Here is a 21642-nt window from a genome sequence, read left to right on the forward strand (position 1 = left end):
GCAAAACACGATCACAACATCAGACTTTGTGAATCTCTTCTATACAGACAATGTTCTTAGAATTTAATCAGGAAAATAACAACACAAATTACAAATTTTTGTAAATCTAATTGGGATTTATTTAGAAAACCTGGGTTTAGAGTTGTTTCTACATCTATAAACACATGTAAGTAAACTGGAATATTCAGCTTCACTGCCACAATCTTTAACATTACAATTGAGATTCCCAAAGGCAATTTACTGAGAGAAACAATATAATCATTAATTGCCTTTTATGATCATGCAACCTAACACTAATATTAGGTTTATGCATATTCATTTTGCCAAACTATAGGATGCACAGTTATAAAACTAGAAATTATTAATAATTCAAAGTTACTCACTGATTAATATATTTATTTTATAATTTTTGTTTTCAAAACAAATGGGCCTTATGTGGTTTACTTTAGAGATATTCGGCAATAAAGTGTTGTTACTTCAGCAAGAAATAAAGTCACTAGTCACCTATAAAAGTCTAAGCCATAAAGAGCAGCCCATTACTGTACTCTCCCTCTGTTGCTAACACTTACAGCACTTTCTTGATTACCTTAAAAGGAATAATTGGAAGGACATAGTGTTTAATTATAGTTCTAAACTTCCCCAAATTGAATTTATTTTAAAGGACTTTTAATTTAATGGTGCATAGGGCAGTGCATATTTCTGGCAGCAGGCATTATGCAATTATCAGACTAAGAAAGTCAGTGTCAGTGTCTTCATGGAAACTTTTTTCTTAAAGGGTGCACCATTCTGAGTATCTGTAGCTGTTAGCAATATTTTAAATTTTTGATACATCAAATTAAACCCAAGGATTATCTCCCATGCAGGAGGAATGCTTTGATAACTCTTAAACATGATCAAGATACATCTGCCTGATGAAGTAGCTCCTGAAAATCCGTTGACTAAAAGCTAACGTATGTTAATGGTTGAGGCACTTTACATTTGTTGCTTTTTACACTGTTAAGACACTGTCCAATGTCACAGTTATTGTGACACTGTTCTACGTGGTCTCTATGCAACCCAGTCTAGACACTCTTATTTACTTTTTGGACAGTTTGCCAGATGGAGCCACAGCCAGGGAGTTAGGGATTGATTAGTATCTTACCATTACTGTATTTCATAGATTTGATAAGATCTCTTGACTGAACAGGAGGTGCCCATTTTCTCATTACTCTTCAAACCTCAGTTCCCAGAATCTGGCATAAGCACACTTCAACTCTTCCCAGTAACTCTTACCTACCATCTTTATAATGCAGGTAAAAACCCAAACCCAACACCCTCACCTCCTGCTGTGATATGAAGCACTATTGTCTTGTCAGTTTATTTTTGAAGCATTATTTTGACTAATTTTTGGCTCTCCCCGTGACCTCATCCAAGCCATGGTATCTGGAAGGCTGTTCCAACCCAGCTCTCCACCACTCTCTACAACACTGCAAAACCAAGAGGGGCGCAGCTAAATAACAGAGGGACATTTTATTCCCACTATGCTCAGTTGTCGACTGCACGTTCTTCCAACTGACAATCTCATTCTGCCTTCTCTGAATCTCTCTTCATCAGCAAAACCCCCAAGCCTTTCCAGGAAGAACAGGAACACCTTATTCTCTCTTCTTTCTTCTGCAGATCTAAAACGCATAACGATGTTTCTAATGCAGTGGCAAATGGCTGTCTCTGCTCACAACTTATAATGCAACCAAGGAGTTTGCAGAGAGGAACTGTCCTGCCACAGCATCCTCCCGGCTAGCATCACTGTCATCCTCTAGGTCCACAGAACAACTAAATGAAATCCCTCAAGGCATGAGAACGGGTAGGAGTGTTTAGATGAAACATGAATGAACTCAAATCTTCACTTAAGTTGTGCACGAACTACCCCTGAAGTCTGGGGGGACGAAAAAGAATTAAAAAAGATCTAGTGACTTTTCCAACTTTTTTTTTCCTGGTTGAAATGTCAAAACATTTTATATTTTTTAAAAATAAAAAGTAGTCCTCATCAGATTTCCTACCCATCAAAATAAATTCTAAGAAAGGGGATTTAGATAAGCATCCAAACTTATAAACGGTGCAAACCTCCACATTCTTGATGCTCAGCCAACACGACTAACCTCTTGCAGGTACTATTTCTATTGATGGGTGTTCTCTCATTAGCTCCAGCTGGAACAGGAATGAGGGATGGCAACCATACAAAATGTATTTATAGATGCAGTGGCACTGACAAGCGTGTCATGTAATTGATAGGAGGTTTTTGCAACTCAAATTACACACATAACAATAAATACTAAAAAATAATGTTTAGTTGGGAAGATAAAGAATAGAGTGGAAAGAATTTCACTTGAAAATAGTTTAGTACAGATGATTCCACCGTACTTGAATTGCAGTTATGCAACTACATCAGCAGTTTACAGCTATTAGCTACAGGTTACAGATACCTGCAGAGAACTTGTCTCTCTCGCTCTTTATTTCTAACTTTACCTTTGTTCTCAGCATACAGAAACAAAAGGGACATTCAGGGATATGAAATGAAATGCGAAAAGGAGATGGTATGTTTATACTTTTATTTTCAAAAGAGGAGAGTGAATATTGCACTGATAGTAAAAAACAAAAAATTATTATTGTCAAAAACAGAACTGGAAAGGGCACTATGTGTCTTCTTTCCTGATATCAGAAAATAGAAAAAAGAACACTTATTACTCCTGTTTACTTTTTTTTGGACCTAGATAGCGTAGCTAGCCATGGGGAGCTGTTCTAGCCTGTCCAGAGATAACAACAGCTTCAAAAGGTGGGGAGAAACTGAAGAATTGTAAAGCCGTAAAAAGGACAGAAGCTAAATAACAAACATGCTAGACGAAGGCTCTTACTTTGTTTTGAAGTAGAACGCTGCACAAAGCATGCCCACTACGACTATGCCAAAGACGATACAGGAAATAGACAGCACCTGGCGCTGGTACACTTCTTCGCTCTCTGTGAACAGCAAAATTGAGAATTATGAAAGCATCAGAAAACAATACTTGCGAAAAGTGGATTTCAGCACATCATGATTTCACTAATGATGGACAGATACGAGAGATTTGGAGGTCTGGGTTGCCCAGTTCCTCAACAGAATGGATGCTTCTCTGAACCTCTCATCTAGATAAGGTTCATAGAGTCGCAGCCTCCTAGGAACGTTTTAGAAAGTGGTCCCAATACACGCAATACATACATAATAATAAAAATCAGGATAATTTAATATTTTCTCTGCCCTAAATGCTATTTTTCAGCTTTTTTAGAAAGCTTCTACTGTCAATAGGATAAAGAGCCGTACAACCACGGAGTTTTTCTGACCTAAGGCAAGACCCGTCAGAGCTCTCACAAGGTCCCACAAGATTCACAGTTCTTTTTTACCTACACAAAAAAGGTAAGGGTTTTTTTTATTGAATGGTGATTACAGTGCCTACTTCTATGTCATTCCCTGCACTTGAAGCTTACATACAACATACTACAGTCAAAAATTAATTCAATCAACTTGGATGGAATGCAATGACTACTATGCTACAATGCACCAGATATTGCTTTCATGGGAGTCTATTTTTTAAAAAGAAATTTCCTTAATAAAACTCATAATCTTCTAATTAATTTTAAAACAGGAACAGAATGAATTAAAAAATAGAAAAGAAAAGCTAAGAAAACAAGAGAAAACACTCATTCATGACAGCAGACAGAAGCTAATAGGCAACTGGAGTTACACACACTGAATTCATTAACAGCTCCTTAAGTGCTATATTTCATTTTTATTATTTCAACTACTTGTCTCACACAAAGTGCTAACATGCTAAATAGTTTCTTATTTTTTAAGATCAGTTTCTCCAAACATGCAACATACAAAACAGTATTTTCATTCATATATTTTAGGTAGAAAACCAACATGTAAGATTATCAAGGCACAGTAAAAGCACTGTGCCCTGACAAACTAGATTGGAACTAGATGATATTTAAGGTCCCCTCCAACCCAAACCATTCGATGATTCTGTAAACCCATATTTTCTTTCTAGGCTGGCAATCTTCAGTGCAGACCCCCTCCATCAATATGAATACCAGTCAAGTAGGTGACAGTAACTCCAAGTTCCAGGTTCGTAAGTCTCAGGTTCATTAGGAGAAAATATTGTATGACATCAAGGTGAATCTAGGCAAATATTGAAAAAAATCTACCCGTAGCTGGAACTTCAGTCAAATACTATTCTGGTGTTATCATGATTGAAGACTACATAGAGCATCCTAATCAGTACTAACTATTAATTTATCAAGAATGAATATCCCAGTGCTCTTACTAAACACCTGGAATCATAAATACAGTCATTTGTCTCTTGTAGAAGTCCCAGTCCCTTTTCATAAGCTACTTAAAACAAAATTACAGGTAGAAAATCTTTATTTCATAACTACTTCTTTACTTGCTCACTCAAAGGACACCACAGTGATTCAGAAGCCATTTCTAAGATGCAAAATGTCTTCAGCTCCTGTTGACTCTTTTCTCTCCTTGAATTTTGAAATTCTAAAAGCTGTACTTTTAAAATATTGTCTTCAAAATATAAAGACGTAAATATAGTAATTTACACTTTTTACATGTCCAAAATATATCTGGAAAGGTTGTAATTCAATAGGAAATGCTGATAACATTGCAGTAAAACTGATTCCACTAGAGCTATAAGCCCATTCCTCAATGGCATGTATAAAATCTGGGTCTAGACAGTGAATCTTCATTGGCAATGACCTAAATGTCTGGGGGCTTCATTTTGGTTTTTGATTTGTTTGTTTTTACTAGCCTGTGTAAACACAATTATCCACTTTCCATTTCCACTGCAGTACACAAAGGACTAATCTTACAAATTTTGAAGTCTTAAGTTGAGGTGGATCACGCTGCAAATAGTTAGAGAATTGTTCCATTCAGAAATTGTTAATCTATTCTGCCTGAATACCAATTTCAGCACTTACTGCTTAAGACCACAACTAAAACATACATACGTATGACCTGTAATTTCACTCAAACACTGCATACAATTAAAAAAAAAAAAGTATTTATTAAAATAAATTGATTTAAGTAGTGTGTGCAAACAGGCTTAATTTTGTTTTTATTTCAAACAAAGTCCTCGTTAAATACTTCCCCTCCTTTTTTTTTCTTTTGTGATTTTTTTGAGAAACTTTGAGTTTAATGCAGCTATGGTCTTTTGTCAGTCCTGAATAGCTATCACTGTCTCGTTAAAGATGCTTTAGAATATGTCCTATATCACTGTCTTGTTAAAGATGCTTTAGAATACGTCTTACCAAGATAAAAGCACTTCAGAGACTGGACAATATTATCTCGCTCAAACAACTAGGTGGAGATTTAAGTCTTTTGTGTAGCCAGATTAATCCCTGTCACTAGCTTTCAACACGTGCTGATCGATGCTTTCTTTCCTTTTTGTTTATTTTGTACAGTGCACATTTAAAGAACTCCTTATTGATTAACTTTACTTCATTTCTTAGACACTTTCGTTCGTCTTTTTAATATCCTTTAAATCTTTATTTATGTATTGGACTCCAGCATATTTGTCTCTAACATCTTAAAATATAATCAGTTAAGCATTTTTCCATTCTCTAATCTTCCACATTTGCTTTTTTAAAAAAACCCACCTTCTTACTGATAGGAACGTAATCTTTCTCTCGGTGCAAACTTTGAAGATCTCCTCATTGTTGCCTTTATTTAACCTCACTATTGCTCTAAACACATATAGTACAGCTGAGATCCTCTCCAGCCAAGGTGTACGGAATAGGGCCTTTAAAGAAGGCCGACGGCTACAGCTGAGTACTGCGAGCACTTTTGTTCTCACACAGCAGAAAGCTGTAGAAATTCAATGTGTAGAAAAGGGAAGAACTAAAAATTCCTTCTCCTTAGTTGAAGATGTGCATCAACTTGTGCATACATGTATTTACATACTGGAACAAACTTCCCAAGGTAATCTAAAGTGTGACTGAATCTTATTATGATAAGTCTCTCTTTATTCACATATATTCATATATTCCTTGTGAAGTAAATCACCTTAATTGCATTCGACTGAAATAAATACTCTAGGGAGAGGATTCCTCATTTAATGAGCAGCCAAGAAAATATTTCAGATAAAAAACAAAATATAAACTGCCATGGATATTCCCGGATAATCAAGCTGAGTATTTAAGACTACAGAACGTGAATTCCACCAAGCATTTGAATCATACAAAATACATAACCTATACCAACACAAATCCAACCATAGACCATGGTGCTGAAAAATAACATAGTAGACTGTTTACAGGCAGGCTATTTTGTTTAACAAAAATTATGTAAAGAAAGATCTTCCCAGACAAGGCAAACTCACATGGGACATGAAGCCTGTTGAAAGGCTGGGTTCCCACAGATGAGTCCCCATTCAGTGTGTGTGCTCTTCTGTGTCTAGCCCATTTTTATTTATACTATTGATTCTTTCTTATTTTCATTCCTGCTAAAAAATTGCCTTTCTCCCTTCGCCTCTGTCATGTCGCCCCACTGACTATGAACTTCTCGTGCCTTAAGTACTCCTTTTTCTAAACTTATCTCACAGATTTGCTACCATTACAAAACACAAAATAACTACTGGTGACCCACGGATGAAAAGTTTCTTCCCGCAATCACACCACAGTCACATTTTGTCTGTCTGTTATGAAAAAAAAGTACATGCCATAGTCCAGGTACTGGAGTTTGGCTTTTTTTTTTTTAAAAATACTCTTGCTCTTTAAAATTTACTCTTAAAGGCTGCCATCTGTCTGCTTTATGCATGTGGAAAGACCCACAGAATCATACACATAAGTCTTTAGAGGATTAAAAAGCGTAGGGTAGACACTTTTTTTTCATGATTGGTACTTCTAAAGGATATGGTAGTTTTGTTGTGTAAATAAGCTGAAACCTCTTCTTTGTAACTTTTTTATAAAAGGAATAACACTGGTCCAAGGATCTTGAGAAACAACCACGCATGTTTCTAACCACGCTACTGAGAAAAATATTTTAATTAAAACAGATTACATTAGGCTTTGTTAGCACCTAAATCCACAATATCATTACCAGCCATAATCACTGGGTCCTCTAGTTCTATCGTGTATTTTCTGAATTCATTGCAATATCTTTAAAAGGTATTTCAAACATGAAGAACAGTATTGTGCATGTGGCCTAAGCAAAATGATAACAAACCAATAATAGCAGCTTTCGCCCTTGTGGTGCTTATTTCAATGGCTCTTGAATGAAATCTCAATATGGTCACAAGCATCACAGAGAAGAATTACTGAATACTCAACCAAGAAATTATGGCATTTACCATATGAATGCATTACTTAAGCTTTGCTCTCTAAAGAAAAAAAAAACCCAACAAATAAATGTGCAGATAAATTTTTCGGCTGAAGTTTTTACTCTCAGCCCAAAAAGCACCACAAACCCCAACAGCATTCACCATTCCCCTACCTTCCTCACTCCCCTCCCCTAAATGGACCTGCTCTGCATTCATGAAAGTAACAACATGCTACAGCATAAATACTTAAAGCCCAGTATCTTGTCATTGGTATGTACAACAAACAATTGCTTTCCATGTGCTTTCTCCATCAGTAATTGCTAATGAAAATTTATGAAAAGAATTCTATCACTTATTTTTCACCACAAAATTCAGAGATGTTCTTCTTTGCGCCTTTTTCTCAATCCCTGCTGTTTAAGAGTTAAGAGAGGAAGCATGGCCTAATGGATAAAACATAAAAACAGCTTTTCCTCATAGATTACAAGACAGCATGAAGGCAGGCTTTCTTTTTGTCCCTATGCAAAAACTAAGCCATAAAGCCACCTCGCTGCCACACGCTTTGTTCATTTCCGTTCATTCCCTGCCCGTGTATTTTCTGACATGCCTGTTCTCACGCCACATTGTATTGGAATGACCTGCAGAGCCAGAACCTCGCTACTTAAGTGAATCTCAATAGTATCATTTGCCACTTACACTCTTATTGGTGTCCTGCATCCTCAAAGTCCCGTATACAACAACAGAGGAGGATTACATGGAAATCCCATATACAACGTCAAGATTTCCAGTAAAATTTGCATTCCATAAGTTAAAAGGCAAGAGAGTCGTTAAAACATATTTCTCAATATACTTAGATATATGTGTGAAAAGTGCTGAACTATATAAGGCATTCTAAATTTAATTCACGAAGAAAATAAAAAAAGCCTGCATGTTCTACAAAATCTGTGATTCAGACTTCCAACTCTCCCAAGAGTTTTCTCTGTTCTTTGCTTGCAAAAACCTATCATACAGATTCACTGCCATATGCTGTAGCTTGTGCTAAGGCAAAACGATTTAACAGCTGAAATGCTACAAGCCGCAGTTCACAAATTTCTTCTTTGACCTTGGGTAAGTCAAAACCCTTGTTCTTTCTGTAACCATGAGGATAATATTGCCTCTTCCATTTCAGTGATTAATGTGATAAAATTTGATATAAACATATTAACCTCTAAAGGAATGAAGTGTATGCAAATGTGTAAAATAGATAAACCTGCCCCAGATAAGAGTGTTCCGATATCTTTAAGAGCATATGCACTACTTCACATAAAATACCACGTTTTATTCTAATTCTCAGCTACATTTATTAGACACTGAGTTTTCTTTCTTCAGTGTTTGCCTGCCTGGGTAGAATTTCTCTTTTAAAAGGGCTTCAAAACACTTAGGTTCACAAACTAGGAGCTGAAGTTTGTATCTGCTATCGTTTACAGAAAGGGCAGAGTCAAGGTTAGTTGCACAGATCCACGTTCCAAACTGGAATCAGAGCAAGCTGACTTCTGCTGGCAGAAGTTCATAAAGCATTTCATAGTTTCGATAGTGATTCTCTCTTGGGAACAACTGTCCAATGATTCTGATTGTAACGAAGATTAACAAAACACATTTTCTTGTACTTGTGGAACATCCATAGGAGAAGGATCTTAATGAGACCGAAGTGAAATAGATGTAGCCCATTATATATTATAATTGCACTATATTATACATTGTTTGGCTATTGGTATTTAACACTTGTGAGATCAATTTCTGCATATAAGTGGCAGAAAAGGAAGGGATGAGTATTCAAGCAGACTGACCTATTTTGAGTACTTGATTCTACAATATTACTCATGCATTAGCTCTAGTTTTGCATGGAATATTAAAAACGAGCAATGAATTAACTATAAAGTTATAGATTCATCACAAAATGGGATGCAAAGGTATGTGCTCTAACCTGAGCTCTCAACCAGCTATTTTAACTTGGTGAGTGAAAGGTAAAATTGCATTCAAAAATTAATGAACAAAGTTCTCCTGAAAAGTTAAACCCATCCTTCCAAAAAACCTCAAAATAAAATGAGCCAAACAGTGGAGAGGTATTTGCAAAAAAGAAAAAAGAAAGACTGACAATTGTTACCATAATTGAAGTGCAATAATCAACAAGTGAAGGTGACAATATTCTTAGTAAATGCTGGTTGTTATGAACTGAAAATCTGGTAGATACTTTTAAACAGCAAGATTATAATTCTGAAGGTAAATGAATTTTAACTTTGGTTTCCTAAGAAACAATAATTTCCTTTTATCTGCAGGGAACTGTCAGGGAATTTGTGTCACCTATAAGCAGAATCCAAGTCTAACAAACTTTCAAAGCCTTAGTTAAGTACATTCAATGAAACATATTTATTCAATCTTAGGCTTGAAATAGCTCCATAGGAAGCTAAGGGATGAGGAGGAGCTTTTTCCTTTTTAAGAAGAAGTCTGGTGAGGAGTTTTTGTGTATTGACAATTTACGAGTAAGACAATCCAATTCTATTACTAACTTTATCTACTTTCATTCTCTTTCTAAGATGGACGAGGTCAGTCATCTATCAACAAAATTAGTTACCTAAGTCTCATCAGCCTCTGTGTGTGTGCGCTAATCTTCCTTTTTGAAAGATTCAGTCTTGGAATTTATTATAGCTATTCTAAGTTCTAAGACCTTCTATTACTGCAAATACACACCCAGTAAGCTAACCTGTACTACACTATTATTGTTATTATGCACTAATAAGAATAAAAATTATGTATGAACCTTGTTTTTATCTTATTCATTTTGGGTACAATTGGAATTTAATTATTTTAACTTGTGTTTGCTAAGTATAAGAGAAAAGCTAATATGAAGGCCATTCTTCCTCCTCCCCAACTTAACTTCCAGTCTGAATATAGGGGGAAAAACGTTGCCTGGTTAACAGAGGTTGACAGCTAAAAATCTATGACGATATTTTAGACAATGAGGACACTTAAAAAAATCTTACGATAAAAAGGGTAAAGCTGTCTAAAATGGTGATCTTCTGACAGTCATCTCCATGCCTGATGGCTGCCTGCATTTTTGCTGATGTGTGAAAGGGATGAGCGGCTAAGGAGCAGCTCCCTAAAGAACAGAGTCCTGAAGCAGGGAAACTTGATACCTGGTGGCAAGAAAAAGAAGTCACTAAAAAATCTGAAACATTTCATTTTTATTTTATGTTAGACCACTGTCGAGGGCATTTCTACTAAAAACACATCAGGTTGCTGAAGAAACAGTATCCTGGTAATACAGTGTGAAATTCTGGGCAAACAGCTACATCTAAACAAGATGAACTCTTGCTCTAATCTCACACAAAAACTTGCCGCTTTGAGATACAAAGTTAAAGACTTACTGAAGATTTTCCTGGGCACTAAGGACTGCACATGGCCCTATATGCTGTGGTATTCCTGCAACTAAGAAAAGAAGAGCTCTCAGCCGAAAAGCGCAGGGAAGCAGCAGGCATTTTCTAAGAAACTGTGCCCCTTTTTCCCAAAAGGGCCGCATCGTGTCTGAAATGGAGGGGAATGGGACCCCGACAGAGCACCTATTTTTTTTGGCATCTCCTATTGTTCGGTGCAGAAGGGCACTGACCAACAATGATACTCCAGTCACCAAGCCAAACTCATCCAATTTAGTTATAACTCAATCAGCCACCACCAATTAGTCCCATAAGCAGTATACCAGTTACTGGTTTCTATACACAGAGAGCTCTGCCTTTATGATCACAAACAAAAACAAAAACGAGACTGAAAATAGAAGAGGAAGTAGATAGAATGAGCAAGAATATCCAAGTCTTAACAGGACGATGAGGCAGACCAATTTGCCTCCTCATTCGTTGATAGTGAAAGAAACTTTAGAGCCCAGTATCCCCTCTTTGCACGCTTTTTCTTTGTGTGTATTCACATTGCACAAGAGAGAACCTCAGTGCCAATGCTGTCTGAGTGCTTCTCCTGGCACGACGGATGGCATGACGAGCGGCACGGAGAAGCCACCAGGGACGGGACAGCACAGGCAACACAGCAGCAGCAACACGTGCAGCCAGCAGAAAAGGAACAGCAATGGAGTGGTACCAAAGGAGCCAACTGCAAAATACACTGAAAGAAAATCCCAGTGGGATGGCTGGAGGTTTTTAAACCTTTACAGTACTCTGCAAGTCTAGGTGGTGCAAAACCTCTTCATAATACCATCGTTATGCTTGCTAGTACCTCAGTACTAAACTAATAGCTAAAACTAATAGCTACTGAACTAACAGTAAAAACCACTTGTGTTTTAGTTACTAAAACCTCTTAGCTAATAGCCGAAATTTCATGATCTACCTTCAAGTCTTACTCTTTATGTCACTTCTGCTTACTGAGAATCACAGCTCCAAGTACCTCCAGCTTCTACTGCAGGTTCAAGAGATGCAAATTCAACCTCTTAAATGAGGTCCTTCACCATCAGACCACCCTCGGCGACAGCACCGTACCATGTCAGCAGGCAAGGAGGGCATGCAAGATGCTGATAATTTAATTTTGCAGCCAAACACCAACCAAGCAGACAGTCTGCACAGTTCCAGCTGCCTTTGCATTGACATCACTGTTGACGGTTCTCATATAACGGTTTTAAAACCATTTGAAATTTAGGTAAGAAAATCCACATAACTCTAATACATTACAAAGTTTGAATGTTACCTACTGCTCATCCAGTGAACAAAGACATTTGCAACATTTTCTGCGTTGTATGGAAAAAAGCTTCTAGTCTTTCATGGATACGCAAAAAGCTTCAAAGCAGAAATCGCAAAAGCTTAAAGACTGGAAAATACACAGTGACTTTTTTTTTTTTTAATTAAATAACATTATTTCCAGAATGATTTAGGATTCTTTTTTTCGTTTTGTTTTGGGTTTGGTTTGTGGTTTTTTTGCTTTTTTTTTTTTGTCTGTTTGGTTTTGGGTTTGTTTTGTTTTTTGTTTTGTTTTCCCCCAGTGGTTATGTTTCCCTGTATATTCTTGCAGGCGAGCAAATATCTGCCAGGTCCTAGAGACGTTTCATACCATAGATTTCCCACAGAAAGTATTATTTGCCTTGCTCTCTCTCTGACAGAGTGTGTAAGCTCCACAATTCTGTATAAGAGTCTTAAGTGTGGGGGAAATGGTATACTATCCTGCTCCAGAATGATGACTCACCCCTTTTTCCCATCTTAATTTTTGACTGCTTCTTGGCAGATCTCTTCATCTTCTCTCTCTGACTTTGTTATCTTCCTTTCTTTTTCTTATTCTTTATTGTAAATCTTATAACCAAACACAGTTCTGCACTTTAAAAATGTCTTTGCTGTCATCTTTTCTCCCCCACCATCAGCACGAAAAATTTTTCAAAGTGAAACTTCCGTTTAGCATTCATTCTTCTTGTAATACGACCTTCTATTTCTGCAAAGTCCATGCTCAGCTGAGTTTTCCAGCCCTCCTGAGGCCCTGGTTCAGCCATACTTTGTGGTGGTAAACGGAGGAAGCAGAGGGAAGGACATTTAGACACAAGCTTCCTGCATGAGTTATTGTAGAGTGTATCGTAGTTTCTTAAGATACACACCTATATAGAGGGACTAATCCAAAGACCATTAAGCGCAATAGGCGTTAGATCAGGTACATAATCATTGCACTTTAAATTGTTTTATATGTGACTTCATAAAGACAGTTTCTGAGAGGTTTATTGCATAAAAATATTATGGCTTTATAAAGCAATAGCATTCTTTAATTCTGTGTTAGTAATTCCTTGGCTGATGGGGGTTGTTATTCCTAAAATCTTAAGCATGGCTAACATCTAATATAATGATGTCTTAATTTCCCAGCCGACATTTTATTTGATCTGAGTTTGCATTGCTATTATCAACAAAGCCCTATCACTGGAATATCTCCCACAGGTGAGGCTTATACCTTCTATATCTTGCTCACTTGCTTGTATTGAACATTCCACTCAAATCTTGAGCTCACATCGAAGCTGACAAAGTATATTTGACAGTTATTGTTGATGGCTACATTGTCAGGAGCTCACAGTAAGTCAAGCAATATTATAATTAAGTGCCATCTCTGTTTTGACTGCTGCTGTTTTATCCAGGGTGCTTTTATACATTTTTTTATAACTAAAATATGGTGTGAGCAGTGACAGGAGAACTATAGAAAATTATTGTTAATAACTTGAAATATTTTTTGCTTTTCTTCTTCATACACTGAAACAGAAACACGGTGTTCTACCTGGGAGGGTCTGGAGGGTGAGGGCACGGAGGACAGGACAAGGGCTTAGCTAGCTCCAGAAAGATGTGACCACTATGTTGCTACTGAAGTATGATAGTGTCTGAACAAGACTCCGCAGGCACAGGACTGCATATTTATGCATTGCCTTTTTGTTCCAAGCCCAAACTCCTTGACCTGTCTTCTCCTAACAAGCCAGTGACCAGGGATGGATGTGACGACAAGGAGAGAGACTGACAGGGGGAGTCAGAGAAGTGTCCTTCACAGAGCGCTGTGTCAGTCTCTGCTCCCCTTGAAGCCATCCCCACTCAAAGCTCCCAGATATGTGGAAGATTACGGGGCTGTACACTTGTCCACCCATTACTTGCTCTGCTGATTTCCCTACCCACTCCATGAGAAAGTGCAAATGCACATTCACTCACCATAATGACTACAACAATTAAGTCTATGTTGGAGACACGATCAGAGAGAAAACCAGACTATGTTGGCAGAGAAAGAAAAGTAAATATGGTGACTGTAAGCGGCTATACTCTTCCTTTAATCCTCCAGAGGCTCTTTGCCAACACGAGGGATAATGCACCCAGTTGTTCATACTGAGCAATGGCAGATGCTTAAATTCCACTCGTGTGAGTAGCAGTGTTAAGACACGATTAAGGCCTCAGCCCACAAAGCGTCTAGCAGAGCACGCCCTGCGCTCACCCACGTTGAGGGATCTGCCTCGCGTATTTGGCAGCGGCTGCAGGTAGGCACCAAGCTGCCAAAACCAAGTTGTTCGAGTGCCAGCTTGTACATGTACGTGACTGCTGGGACTGCGGCAGCGCAAGCCTCATCACTTTCCTTTGCTTCCGAAGGACTGCAGGGCATTAAAATCTTTAGCAACTGACATATTGCATGACATCAATAATACATCCTAATTGTGTCCCTAGTTAAAAGCAAGTTCTTAAAGTAGTTGAGAATACAGTTTTACTTATCCTTGTAAATCCTCTTCCTGGCCTCCCAACATATATACAAAAAGCAATATATAGTCCAATCTCTCTATATTAATATATTTAGGTGGGTTTAAAACACACATGCAAATCATAGCTCAAAGGGATGCAAACACATACTTAAATATAAGCATGCACGTAAACACATTTTTTTCTAATAGATTTTTATATTTCAAAATCCCTTACATATGCTGATTTTTTTTCTAAGAGTGAAGCACACAAAGTGTCAGAAAAAATCCATAAACTTGCCACTTTGAAAAGATGAATGGCTATCCAAAACCATACAGTGTAACATATCTTCATATAATCCATAGAATAAGAAATTAAACTCAGGAATAGCAAAAGTGTTTTCAGAATGACATATGCAATGAGTTTAAAGTTAAAATTGATGTAAATAAATAAATAAAATAAATATCAAATCATCTCTGACCCCGAGGAGGTTATTGAGAAGACAGAGCCGGCAGCGCACAGCAGGAGGATAAGACAGTATTTGAAACAAGAGAGTTTCCTACTGGATATGGGAAAAACTTCTTCCCATGAGGACAGCTGGCTGGTGGAGCAGGCTGCCCAGCGAGTCCCTGCAGTGTCCATCCGTGGAGGTTTTTGGCACCCAGTCGATTGACTAGGGAGGTCATGAGGTCCCTCCAAACCTGAATTATTTTATGACTGCATGAAAGGGGGCAGCTTTACACAGTCACTGTGTGGCGAGCCGCAGGACATCTTACACCAATGTCAAACGTTTTCAAGCGAAGCCTGACTGGTGGTACCAGCAATAAACATTTCTGCAGAGTGCCTGGGTGGGTGTTACAAGCCAGGAGCTGTCATACACAATAGTGAAGCTGGCAGCACAGGGCAGCTTTTGATGTGCTTTGTAACATCTCTGGTCATGATTTTTGTCTAAAAATTGCAAATGGAAATACTATGCCAGAAGTGAGCACTACCTCTGGTTCATCACATTTTAGCATAAAGCTCACTTTGCCAAGCAGACATGGCAAAGTGTTTTCTGACTTATGCTTTATACGACAGCCCTTTCCGTACCCCTCAGCTTCACGTCTTTTAAAAATATTCACATTATTTTCCATGGCAGTCATGATGGACAGCTTACGACTATAGGGCCCAATGGGTGCTGAGCCTTGAACAAACGTTGCTGAAACATCACAGCTCTGAGTATGGCTTAATGAAAAGAATAAGCAGGCTTGGAGAGGCTGAACAGAACAACCTAAACAAAGGCAGCTGAACAGCATGCAACAACTTGGCCTACTTGGGTCTGCCTGTGACCCAGTTTTCTTTTCTGCCTGGGCGAGATATATTTTGAAGAGCTCGGATAGCGCTGAGCGACCGAGGGCGGGCTGACAGGCAGGCAGGAGGTGAGAGCTGCTGCAGTACCACGGCATGAAAGGAAAAGGTGAAATTACACAAAAGAAGAGACTGCAGAAGACAGTGCTGTTTACGATCCCAACACCGTGGAAGAGGTGTGAGAGTTCATGGAGATGTCTTTATGATCACAACTGAAATCCCACACAAAAAATCCCTGAAATCCCTTGCTGGCCAACCTGCTGCCTGTGGCTCCAAGTCATTGTTCTCTCCTCTACATCTGAAGTTATTCATGTTTTAAATTGTACGCCTTCATATTTCCTAGCAGCTTTAAATAGTTATGATTAATTCTCCTGTCATTAATTCAGGAAAAATCCAGTTTGCAATATTATCAAGAAGGCAGCTAGGTAAAATCTCTGCATGTCTTCACTGTCTTTGAATTTTTCCTTTGCTGTCAGGTGTTGCTAAAGCCAAGGAAAATGCATCGCCTTTCCATGTTGCTCTTCATACATCCTCTTTGACAACTCCTATCTGTTTTGTGTCTCTGAGCAGGACTACAGAGGAGATTCCTTCAGATGACCCTTCTTTACTTATCATGGTAATGGTATACATCTTATACCTACTCTGAGAAACAATCAGAAAACATACAATTTATCAAGTTGCCAACATAGTGCCATCATCAGTTTCCATTTTCACAATATGGTCAGAGAATGCAGAGGTGGTATGCAAAAATAGTAGTTATGAACTAAGAGAAATTAATTAAATAAATTGTCCTTAAAAAGCTAAGGACCCACACCTTCCTCAGTTGCTAACAACAAAGGAGACATCAAATCTCAGTTTAGATGTCTTTTCCTCTAGAACAGTTTTGTTTACATATGCTATATATATTACAAACATACAAATATATATAAATTTATATTATGCTAATAACGGAACTAGATTCAAAAAACTGGCAGACTGACATTCCTCAACCCCCAAATCTTCCCACTTGCAGCTTTTATTAAATCTTTCAGTGTATTTCCACCTTGTTTAGACTCGTTTTTGAGTCGGAAACATTTAAGCAGTGTTTTGGACGGATTAATCTGGGAAATCCACCTGGTGGGACTCTTGCGCAGAGTAAAGCAAGAATTGCTAGGAATAGCGGGACGGATTCTAATCTACTTTGCAACATGCAAGAAAAATTCACTGAAAACTTAGAGTCATACTGGTGTAAACTCAGAATGTGCATGTGATGCCAAATTTCAGCTCATAAGAGTATTTCCACAGAAGCACCTTCAATATTTGACGAAAGCAGATATTTTCCCAGTTAAAGGCTTGTGAACCCTCTGACGGGACTTTTTGAGAGGATCTCGAAAAGCTGACCAGGATGCTCCCTGATTATACTGTGTGCTCATGCTCACCTGTTTCCTCCTCCTTGTTTTACTGTGAGTCATCTCATAATGTAATTGCATACTGAGCAATTTCTTCTTTAGAAGTTGTTGGTTTGTTTTTTTTTTACCTTTTGACAAAACCATTATTATATTCTAGGTATTCTAAAATCAGCCTAAATTTCCGTAACTTTATGAGCCAAACTATGTCCTGCAGAGTACCATAACACTGCGATGATTTCTGACCTATGTTACTTGAATTTACAGAGAGAATCATAACTGACATCTCCATCAAATGTTGTGGATGCTTCCAAATTCATTGAGTTATTGAGGTCATTTATGAGACACTGAACTTCAGTAAGTGACTCTGTCAAAGTCTATCTTTTTGCTTCAGTGAATTCACAAGCATGAGCCAGTAAATGGAAATAATTTAGGGGGGGAAATAATTTTAACTCTTGTACTTGCAGTGTATTTGTAGCTCACTATCAGGTTTATCAAATTTTTTTACAAAGACCGGTAAATAATTTTACTCTATGAACACTACAGAAATAATTCAGACTTTGAAGCTTAATGAGTTTAATCATCATTGACAAAATTCACTCTGCGCAATCGTTCTCAGTTATATTCAATTCAGGTACAACATAGTCTGGAAGGCAAACTTGCCTTCTTGCAGGTGCCTAAACTGAAACACATCACTAAAAGGCTGGCATCATTTCACTATTAGTCAGAGAAGAACCACAACCCAGAAGTAGAAAAGGAACGTTGCAGGTGCTTTTGAAAGAATTTCTCTGCAAATTTCACTTCCAAAACATTGTAACTAACATCCAATATCACAAAGATACGTGAAACCCTCTTCAGATGTAAGGCCAAAGTTTACTCTGGATCAAAGCCCTCTTTTTCTTAGCATTGGCTCACTATCAGGAACCTGCTCCTGACTGTCTGGGAGAGGAAACAGAACAGCGAAATCATCCTCCCAAGTCAGCTGAAAATCAGGATGTTTTGGAAGTCTGTTAGATCTGCTGAATCCTATTGCTACCTTAACTATCTCATTTAGGTTCTTGTGGTCTATGTGTTGCAATCATGTACACATGCTAGGATTTTCCCCAAAGGCTTCCTCAACAGTTAAAGAAAATTCAAATCTTGCTAATTAATCTTTCATATGAAATGGGTTAAAATTGACAGAACAAATTTGTGGCCAGTTAGGTACAAGTGATATAAAGCCCTCTCCTATAAATAATGGAGCAGAAACATCTGAGATAAAGAAAAGAAGATCTCAAGGTTTAAATGCCTGTCTAGACGCTTTGGGTTTTGGTGTTTTTTTGATGTTTGTTTTGTTTTGTTTTGTTTTTAAATTACACTTCTAAGAATGAAAATTTTTAAATAACCAATTAAGAGAAGCATGTAAGCATTCTTCTAATTTGGGGAATTAGCAAGTGTGGGGATGAAATGATTAAAGACAAGAAGGAATAGTTTAATGAAAACTAAAAAACTTGATTTATGTGCTTTCCCAGCACATACTGTTCACTTCTCATGATGCCGAAATGTGACAAACTTTTCTGCTTGCATGTTTGCAAATTCAGTAATCATGTTGCTGTCAATGAAGAGAGGCTGAATAACATGCACACAACACACATGATCTGGACATGCATTAGCTTGTCTTTAAATAGGCTGGAACTACAGAATACTGAGCTAAACACCAGGGCTTTTCCAGTATGCATTCATGGGGGGTGCGTGTGTGTGTGTGTGTGTGTATATACACACACACACACACAGAGGTACCTCTTGTCAGTCTCTCTGGGGTGCGTTTATTCCTCTGCACTAAATATGTATGTTCCATGAGTAATAATTGGCCCAAGTTTATGTGACTGAAGCAAGTACCCACGATGAAAGCTCACCCCTAGTACAATCAAAGCAAGCAGTACGCTTCCTGAGAAAAGGCAATAGTCCAAAAAGCCACTGACTTTTTTCAGTGGAACAAAGTATTTCACTCCAAGTCTTCTTTCTCACGTTTGGTGAACTCACCTCATAAAATATTTTCTTCTAGAGGTGATTTTTTCATTCTCTTAGTTGAGTGACGACAGATTGAGGAACTATTATAATTTAAAAATCATGTTAGTTGAAGTGTGAGTTTGCTTTTCTTTCCTGCTCTTCCTAACATGAAAATATATGTTTCTGTGAAACATATCACGCATGTAGATCACACGTGTTCCTGGGAAACAAAGAAAATATATTGGATTTCCATGGCAAACAAAATTTCCTAGCTATACCTAACACAGTGTTTCACATATTTTTGGCATAGTACTACTGTTCAATACCTAGCTCTTAAACTCTGTGGAATATATGAATAGACTTAAGGTGAAAACATTTAGCACTGCCTTACAAGTTGTCATTTGACAAACCAAAAAGAAGTAAATGCTGTTTCTTGTTGCCTCATATTTAACACGTTATAATTACACCATTATATTGCTTATACTTTCAGTATAAGGAACTCAAACAGCAGCAAGATCAACAGTGAATTTATGTAACATTCTCTTACAAAAATGTGTTGGAAGACAAATGTGACTAAACAAAAATCATTCAACACCTTAAAGTAAAAGCAGACACGTCTCACTTTACCACCCTATACTAAAGCATAATAAAGAAAAAAAATCTTTTACTAATCACCTAAATTTCTACTTCTTTCCATCTGTCATTCCGGCTTCCTGCCATTCCAGCGCTACCTGGAAAGCCTCTCAGGTTTAGCAGATACAAAATAAAGGACGATGCCAGAAATTTCTCTTCAGAAAAACAGCTCGCTCTTTTTCTAAATAAATTCCCGAACGTGAATTTTCTAACTAGCTCATGTACACATGTATTTTAAAGGCATGCATTGGTACAACGTGGTACCCTAATGTATCTTACTCTATTTAGTTAACATTACACTTGCTTCTCTCCTAAATTGTAAATACCCTTGAAGGCAAAACATCAATAAATTTAAGTTTTGTAGGTACCGATGAGTTTATAATCTGGCTTTTTAATGTCTTCTAAGTCCCCTTACACTAAAATGTCCTATCTACCTAGTTTACAAATCAAAAGACGTCTTGCATTAATATTGACTAGTGCTCTCCAAGTAGCAATGCAACTCTCTCAGGAATAATGCAATGTTTTATATTGAAGTACTTACAAACTCATTTCAACCTTCCTGTACAGGATCTTTGTCTACTGTTAAAATTATCAAATGTCTAACTGGACCTCTCATAGCCTTATCTGCTTTTTATTTGTACAGAAAAATAGGACGCTAATATCTTATAACACTTCAAGTAATTATAATGAATTAATTATAAGATATTATTCTTTTTTCTATTTCTGGCAGAACAACAAGAATTCTACCTATTAGACCACAAAGATGCTGCTTTTAAGGGAAACATTAAGAAAATTTCATAGTTGAATCCATGTAGACATCTCTTTAATCCAAACCTCTGATTTCTCTGTAATAATCTATTGTCTTTTACAAAAATTTTTTTAATGAACAACTCCAATACCTTCTAATATAAGAAGTCAAGTATGAACCTTCCAGAAATCATTTCTCTATTTAGCTACCTATTAAAGAATTCAATTAAATATGTTTTGCTCAGTTTGCAACAAAGCTGGATCATTTTGGTAATAAAAGAGGTCTTAGGACACAAGAACCTTGAGAGCTATGAATTCAACATGGCCTAGAAACTGTTTTGAGTTCAGGATTTGCTTTATTTCCTATCAGCAATAAATTTTATTTAATATATTTTTTTATTCACTATCAAAATTTTGGCCCTGAAGTAACCAGTTTATATTATGATTCCAGTGAAAAACTCTGTTGGCTGAAGAACTCTGTAATCTCGTAAAATCTCTTCAAAGACAAGAAACAATACCATCTACTCCCCCCCCCAACAGGCACAAACTTCTCTTTTCATACCATAAAACTACAGATTATAGAGACATTCAGCAATGCAACCAAATGCAATCAATTTTTTCTTTGTAAACCAGCATGAAATACAAGGCTTTTTCACATTCAAAAATATTCAGATACAAAATGAGGCAAAAGCCTTTTTATGTTAATCAAATAGCCTAATGTCAGCAATAGCTCTGCTATTTAGCAGCTCGTAGAAGCTGCAATGAAGGAAGAGGAAAAAATATATCTGAATGTATCCAGTCCTAATAAATTTTACCTCCTCAGCCAAACTGTACCCCATTAAAATTTCTCTACTGAAACATTTCAAGTCTATGGGAAAATATAAATACCACCATTAAATATTTTTTTATTTGTATATATATATATATATGAAAATAATGCCTAAGCACGGCTCACTGGACCACTGAATACTCTTACATGTTCCAAAAAAAATTCCTCTCCGG

The 21642-nt window shown here is 37.3% G+C and overlaps 1 protein-coding gene across 1 annotated transcript in view; it reads right to left on the bottom strand.

Annotated features, from left to right (window-relative positions):
* The window catches only part of NRG3 (neuregulin 3), a 409872-nt gene that overhangs the window by 26048 nt on the left and 362182 nt on the right, over positions 1–21642 (bottom strand). Inside the window, exon 5 of the mRNA XM_054206415.1 lies at positions 2889–2991. Within this exon, the coding sequence (XP_054062390.1) occupies positions 2889–2991 (103 nt within the window). The remainder of the gene's footprint in view (positions 1–2888; positions 2992–21642) is intronic.

This window comes from Rissa tridactyla, chromosome 6 (assembly GCF_028500815.1).
Source record: "Rissa tridactyla isolate bRisTri1 chromosome 6, bRisTri1.patW.cur.20221130, whole genome shotgun sequence".
Taxonomy (NCBI): Eukaryota; Metazoa; Chordata; class Aves; order Charadriiformes; family Laridae; genus Rissa; species Rissa tridactyla.